Source organism: Setaria italica, chromosome IV (assembly GCF_000263155.2).
Source record: "Setaria italica strain Yugu1 chromosome IV, Setaria_italica_v2.0, whole genome shotgun sequence".
NCBI lineage: Eukaryota > Viridiplantae > Streptophyta > Magnoliopsida > Poales > Poaceae > Setaria > Setaria italica.
The window spans coordinates 35429117-35436944 of record NC_028453.1 but is presented as its reverse complement, the minus strand read 5'-3'; the positions used below and the strand labels follow the sequence as shown (position 1 = coordinate 35436944).

The 7828-nt window shown below is 46.6% G+C and overlaps 1 protein-coding gene across 4 annotated transcripts in view; it reads left to right on the top strand.

Annotated features, from left to right (window-relative positions):
- Positions 1-5430: 5430 nt before the first annotated feature.
- LOC101760546 overlaps positions 5431-7828 on the top strand; it is an 8045-nt gene continuing 5647 nt past the window's right edge. For 2 of the 4 annotated variants that reach the window (XR_002677500.1, XM_004965967.2), the window contains exons 1-3: positions 5431-5666; positions 6022-6113; positions 6206-6288. Coding sequence is in view for 2 of the 4 variants with exons in the window: in XM_004965967.2 (XP_004966024.1) it covers positions 6053-6113; positions 6206-6288 (144 nt within the window). In the remaining 2 variants the exon portion in view is untranslated. Of the gene's footprint in view, positions 5667-6021; positions 6114-6205; positions 6289-7828 lie in introns of those variants that run through there. The other 2 variants (XM_004965968.2, XM_004965969.2) reach the window with 2 other exon arrangements.

Below are 7828 nucleotides of genomic sequence, written 5' to 3'. Positions count from 1 at the left end.
ATGGGGTCTTGCTCGAGTGCCTTGGCATTGAAGAATCAAAAAGCTTAATGGGCGAAATTCATGAAGGAGTTTGTCGGGCTCATCAATCGGCCTTTAAAATGAAATGGATTGTCAGAAATAATGGGTACTACTGGCTAACTATCCTTGAAGATTACTTCAAGTATTACAAGGATTGTCAAGATTGCCAAAGGTTTGGCAATGTACAGAGAGCTCCGGCATCAGCTATGAATCCTATAATTAAGCCGTGGCCATTCAGGGGTTGGGGAATTGACTTGATCAGCCAGATCTATCCATCATCAAGTGAGGGCCACAAGTTCATATTGGTAGCAACACATTATTTTACAAAGTGGGTTGAAGTGATTCCTTTGAAGAATGTGACATCGGCAAACATGATCGACTTTGTTAAAGAGCACATTATCTATCGGTTCGGTATCCCTCGGACTATTACAACCGATCAAGGGACTATGTTCACCTCAGTGGGATTTGATGAATTTGCTGCCAGTATAGGGATTAAATTATTAAATTCTTCTCCTTATTATGCTCAAGCAAATGGTCAGGCTGAAGCATCCAACAAAGGAATTATCAAGTTAATCAAGAGGAAGATTGAGGAGCAACCAAGACATTGGCATGTTACACTAAATGAATCTTTGTGGGCATATCGGATGGCCTGTCATGGTGCTACAAAAGTATCCCCTTATCAGTTGGTTTATGGGCATGAAGCGGTTTTGCCTTGGGAATTAAAGACGGGATCAAGACGTATATCATTGCAGTATCAATTGACAACCGATGATTACTCAATCCTGATGAAAGGTGAGTTGGAGGATCTAGCAAGTCATCGGCTAAGGGCTTTGATCAGTATTGAAGAAAATAAAAAGAGAGTGGCCAGATGGTATGATAAGAAGGTCAAAGTCAAAGAGTTTTCCTAGGGAGATCTGGTCTAGAAATTAGTGTTGCCGATAGGGTCTAAAGATCCTAAATACGGAAAATGGTCACCCACGCGGGAAGGACCATATCGGGTAAATCAGTGTGCTCCGGGCAATGCATATATTCTAGAGACATTTGAAGGGGAAGAATTCGTTAGAGCCTTAAACGGGAAATACTTAAAGAAATACTACCCCAGTATATGGGTAGATGCATAGCCGATGGCTTAAAGCTTCGGACCGTTATAGCCAATACTGATTGTATCGCCTTCAGTACAAAAAGAAGGAAAGCAAACATGCTAATAGCCGATGAGATACAAGTAAGCCGATTTCAGTTCGGTACGTCAGGTGATACATGGCCGACGCAATATGCGTCTCCCTTAGAACAAATAATATCTGCAATCTCTAAGTTATCAAGGTACAACAAGACATTACATCGAACCCAAGAAAACCTTGGATTGATTTTATCGCACGCAGGCGAGCTTGGTTGTCTTCATCTTGAAGATTAGCGATTACTTGTTCTCTTTGTTGAAGTAGGCCTGGATGGTGTCCTAGTTGAGTTGTGGTTATGTTAATCTCATTGGTGATCTGGCTCAGTTCTTGCAGAAGCTGATCCCTTCTGGCTTCCAGAGTAGTCAATTTACTTTCAAGAATTGAAAACAAAAGTCGAAGGCCTCGTGCTTGAATGGCCGATTGTTGCACCTGCTGACTTGAACTTGCAGAGTTGATTGCAAATAAAACCAGCTTGACATTCGAGGGAATGTAATCTCTGATTTGATCAAGGTTGGTCTGGATCAGATCTTTGTTCGCTTGAGAGAGCTTCTTGTTGGATTAGAGGAGGAAGATGATGGCCGTGGATTTATAGTCTTGCCCGTGAAGGGTATGTATGGCATTTCATCCGCTGTCCGCGCGAAATACGAGAAGCTGTTGTTCATCAGCGCTTTCTCAGGGAAGTAAATCATGGCCGAGAGAATTTCAGAAGCGAAAGATATATTTCACTCCGAAACTGGGGGGCATGTGTTGACACCGTTTTTTGACATGTGTCAAAACTGGCATCAAAAGGAAGCAAAGATGCTGATGCATGACAGAAGGACAACGGCTAGTGAAAACGGTTGATAGAGTCACAAAGGTTCAGCCGATGAAAGGTGACAGAGACTCAGCCGATGAGGATGGGAGGTGTCAGCCGATAAAAGGTGACGGAGACCCAGCCGATGAGGACGGGAGGTGTCAGCCGATGAAGGGTAACGGGGACCCAGCCGATGCGAGCAAGAGGATTCCAGCCGATCGGAGATATTGAGGTTAGACCATTAAAAGGCAAGAGAGTCTTGATCGGTGAAGATATTGCAAGACAATGGATGTAGAGTTGGTCGAGGGAAGCCAAATTCGTTTCTGACTCTCTTGTACGAGTTGTTTTATTTAGATAAGTTTATTTCTTTAGTTACAGATATTGTATTGCGCCGTAATTGACTAGGACTAGGAGTCTTGAGTTTAGGATATAAATAGAAACCCTGTGAGGTCTGAAAAACATGTACACATACAAACAAACAAATCTACTTTATTCATAATTTACTTTCAAGTCGGCGACTTCACCAAAGTTCTCGTTTTCTTCATGAGTTCTTTGAAGCTAGCAGGGCTGCATCATCTTGACATTCGGCTGGATCGTAAGTTCCGCGTTTATCGAGTAATTTCTAGGCTTTAACTTCCGACGCATCGCTATTGTTTCGTCTAAATTTTTTCATCAAGTTATCGATATTTGCTAGATCTGCAAGTTTATTTGTTTAAATCTTGTTGCTTTAGCTTTTATCACCACTATCCAGCTTGGAATAGGTTCCGATCGGCTTCTTATCCTGTTTTTCAATCAAGAACTGTTCTATAGCTGATTAAGATCTATTTGAAGTGTTGTTCGTGTAGCATTATTTAGGTTGCATTTCAATAGTTCCTTTACATTGATTACGCATACATCGGCTAACCTAGCTGATCGTCTATTTCTGTATCGGCTACCCGGCTGTTACGATCTCCTGGAGCTAAGCGGAACATCAGCCGATTCGCTCTCGAATTTAATGTCTTCTTTGCCCTTTTCAATTAGCAGGTCAAATTGACTGGCACGCCTTGGATCGAGAGGGTTACAATCTGTACTTGAGCGAAGTAGATCTCTCAAGTTTCGTGTGTTAGTATGCGAAGGTCACCGCCCGATTTTTGCGTCAACAGGTAGAAGGTGATGATGCAGCCCACATTGCCAGAGTAGACGAACAAGGTGGAGATGAGACGGAGACGCTGGCAACGAGGTGGTGATGGATGAAGTGAGGAGATAGACCAGAATGATCTGGCGCAAGGCCTAATGATCCGGATGACGCGGAGGCGAAGCTCGAAGGAGACGATGAAGAACTTGAATAGCTTGACGAAGACCATGCGTGCGATGCACACACTGACATAGTCATGGACAAGGTCGCAGATGTTGTCGACGGTGATGATGATGCAATGGCAAGAGGACCATAGAGGGCGGCGTTGCTGCTCAAAGAGGCGGCACAGCCACAACTGTCATGTTGATGGAGGTGCACGCGTACTCAAGACAACTGTCCCAAATCCGCACGTGTCACGACCGTGCACTGATTGGCTGATCAGATCGAGGGCGCAACTACCAGACGGTGGATGATGATGTCGTGCAGATCGGAGCCATGGCGACGATGTCGAGGACGACTGGCGTGGAGATCGTATGGCGGAGGGGCCTGGTGGCACTACGGGTGGTGCCCCTATGCGCACTGCACGCTAGCCCGGGCCACACAGGTGTTAAAGAAGAACAGCCGGTGACGATGTAGAGGAATAGGCATGCGGAGTCGATACAGTGGCGGGCGACGTAAACCCGATTTCTGATCGAGAAAAAAAATACAGCAGCAACTTCTCCTATACAACCTTATGTGCATGTAGCCCTTAGCTCCACCTTCTTGTTTTTTCCTTCTGCACAAAAGCACGATAGAGAAGGGGAGGGATAGGCAACGGCCAGACGCACTACGGCTGAGAGAGTCTGCCATTGGAGCATGGCCGGCAAGGACGCACATCACTACTGGAAAATTAACCTTTTGTCCATTGCATTAGTGCCAGTTGCAACTGGGCCTGGTACTAATGTGAGCATTAGTACCGAGCCTAATGAATAGTTCCCCAGGAGCCTCCCGTGACCCCCTTTAATACCGGTTGGGGGCTCCAACCGGTACTAAAGGTTGCACATTAGTATCGGTTGGAGTCTCCACCCGGTACTAATGTGCCATCGAGCCTTTAGTACCGGGTGTTGGCTCTACCCGGTACTAATATGCAACCTTTAGTACCGGGTGCAGCCTCCACCCGGTACTAACTTCCCTCCTATAAATCCGCCTTCTTCTTCCTCCTACCCGAGCCATTCACCACAGCTCGGGCTTCATCCTATCCTTGGAGTCATAGGGGAGGTGCTGCCGGATTGAAGACCATTTTGTGCGGATTTCACTCATTCAAGTGTTCTAAAGGTTAGAAACTTCATCCTCCCTTGATACATCATCGGCCTCGCGTGACATGGCAACCAATTTAGTACCAGTTGGTCTCCCCAACCGGTACTAAAGGACCCCCTTTAGTACTAGATATTTCAACCAGTACTAAAGGCCCCCCCCTTTAGTACCGAACTAGATATACCGGTTGCGCAACCGGTACTAAAAGAGGTTACGAACTGGTATTGATGGGGCTTTCCCAGCAGTGCATGCAGCCCCAAGGCGAGGTCCCTCCTACGGCGGCTTGAGGAGCACGGCCTCACGGCCGCAGATCCCGCAGGCTGCACGGAGCAACAACGTGGTCGACGTCCTCCACATAGACTGGCCCGGTTAGCAGCCTGACACAGCGAAGCGGAGGCATCTCGACTTCCGAGGGAAGCGAGGGCGATGACGGCGCTGAGCTGCACGGCAACCCAGCAAGCCTACGGACGATTGCACCCAAGATGAGTTCCTTCACGATCCGTTGCTGCTTGACGCAACGATGGCAGCCGGATCAATAAGATCCGCCGCAAAACAAGAGCGCTGCCCCTGGTGGAGATCGATCTCCCCAGGGGCGGCGCGGTGGGCAGAGGAAGATACGGGTTAGATCTGAAAAAAAAAACTCGTGATACCATGTAGGAGGAATAGATTATGTATAATAGATGGATTGGTTGTATTGCATTGAGCCTTTCAGCCGATATATATTGAGTACAAGACTTGGAGGGCAAGGCTTCATTGGATATATATGGTAGTCTATGATACATGTATCTACAACTACCAAATATACTCTAAAACATGCACTCTTGCTTTGGAATTTCATTAAATAAGCCTCTCCATGAGCCATTTTTCCAGCATTTTTCCTTTATGAAATCAATTAATTCTTTTTCGAGTCTCATTTTATCTTACCTTGCTACTAATCTTCAGTATCCTGTGCCTATTACGTCATTGCATGCGTTGCTAGTTTGTTAAACCTCAGTGTGTGGTCCTTTTATCACGTCTAACCGTCTAGAGACAAAATACTTATTTTATAACCATAGAAGAAAAGTCCGCACAGGCATTAGAAGACGGGGCTAAACTTCATGGCTAAGGATTTGTTCTTTTTTTCTTTGATGAAAAATAGTACTTCTACTGTGGCTTATGATCGACCATCATAAGTAGGACACCATACGATAGGATGCGTTGATTTGCCTTGGTTGTATTAGCCATCGACAGGCCTTGCTCCGCAACAGCAGAGCTGCAGGGATCGCATTATTAGGTGAGTGCTTAATATTTCTTACAACTTTCCTTCCTTCCGATTTGTCGCCACTTCGTAGATCAAAAGCTACTGAATTCAATTTGTTTTGGTTTCGCCTGTTAATCGATCCGTTGATTCTCTTTCCTGATTCAAGTTGATGCTATGACGACCAGAGTGTATGCATGTGATATGCCATGTGTGTTTTGGTTCATCTGATCTGTCCATGTTCTCCCAATTGCCTGGGCTGTTAATTCGATCTCAAGATCATAATATAAACTATTCTTTATCTTTCTTGTTGTGCTACATGCAAACCTTTTATGTACACGTTCTTAAAAATAAAATTCTTGGTCTAATTGCTTGTGATTTTGACATATAGTTGCTGCAGGGGGGAAGCTCCAACCACGACCATGGCAGATGAGGTCAAGATCCAGATCGATGCCGTGCCCACTGATAAGGATCCAAGCCAAGGTGAGGACCACACCTCCAATCGATGCTGGTTCACGCGCCAGCCAGCTACCTTGTCTCTCCAAGGATTTCACGAATAAACTGTGCAATTGCAGCTTCGAGTTCATCTTCCGAGACGGAGAGAACCGCGACGGAGACTGAGAGGCCTGCATCAGGAACACCCGGCGCACAAGGCCAGGTACGCGCTCAGCATGTGCACGCATGCTTAGTCGTTCCTCTACAGTTTGCTGAAATATCAGGCAAAACCACCGGCCACCGGCCGGTAAGTCATCAGGCCTCGTCATGATTAATGGCGCTTGGACGCCGGAGGCCGGTGGTGAGGGCCGGAGCCCACCGAATACAGCAGCCGCGTTGGCAAACAAGAAACCGTGAATAACCCCGCACCTGCATTCACGAGTGGAACAGAAGTAGGGGTATAGAATCTAGGTGCGGCATGTGATGTGGGGAACAAAGGTACGGTGTTCCTTCACCTCTTCTCGACAAATGCCAAGAAAAGATGCTCCACATCGACAACGGTGCGAAATTCATCCATGATCCATGCGCCATGGCGCTGCTGAGACTGGGGATACCATGTTTAGTTTCTAATTAAGATAAACCTTGCTAGCAGTCTCAATATACAAAGCGCACCTATATAGTTGCGCCAGGAAAACGTTGTCAGGGGAAGAAAATTGAAAGAACTGACCTTGCCCAAAAACTAAGGTAAAGGCAAGGGAAGAATCAATCATTCGTTTCGTACGTGCTCTTCCTTTGTCAGGTAGGTTAGGCAAATTTAAGGGATCCTAACAAGTATGCAACTACCGAAGACAGTGCCACTCTGTTCAAGTACTCTTTAAAACATATATTATGTTCAGCTTGATGGCTATGTTTTGAGATATAGAGTCATGCTTGGATACTATGATTGAGATGTAGTGAAAATGATCTAGTATAGAATACAATATTTTAATCTAAACATTGATAATAGTCCCCATCTGCATTTCTCTTTTTTTCCAGATAATGACCTACATGTCAATGCATCCATCCTCTCTCATCTCTCTACCGATTCCTAACCTTTTCCATCATGACTGTGCGAAGCTCCAATGACACCATCACCCGTCCCGGAGCTGCTCACCCGGAGGCGTCGAGCCCCTTGCTATAGCAGTAGTTTGCTGCCGTGGGAGGGAGGGAAGAAAAGGGGGCAGGGGAACTCGATTTGGTGGGAAGTGACAACAGGCAGCGCATCGATCCCCTAGGAGGTGGATGTGGATCCTTGCGGTGTCGAGGACAGCGGAGGTGGCCTTGGGGGCGGAGTTCCTTGCACGTGACCAACGATTACAAGCTAGATGGGGTTCCTAGCAGCATCGAGGGCTGCGGAGGTCGCTTGCAACCGCAATGACCCTAGCTCACTGGCCCTACCGGCCTGTCCATTGGTGTCGAACGCCCCATTGCCTCAGCACTTTGCGCGCGCCACCATCAACTTTGTCGCTGGTGGATAGGATCTCAGGAAAGGCTGGAGGGAAGCTTTAGGAGAATACAAGGGAGCTCGAGGGCGGCCTAAGGGAAGCTCATGGGCATGTACCTAGTAGCACAGTGCATATCCCATAGAGACAAGGTTGGAGGGAATGTATCTGGTGGAAACCATCTACCCCGTGCAACCTTGGAAATTATGAATCAAGATCACAAGATGTTAATCTAATGGATAGGGTTAGAGGTGGGATTATTTTGCGCTTAAGCCCCCCCAC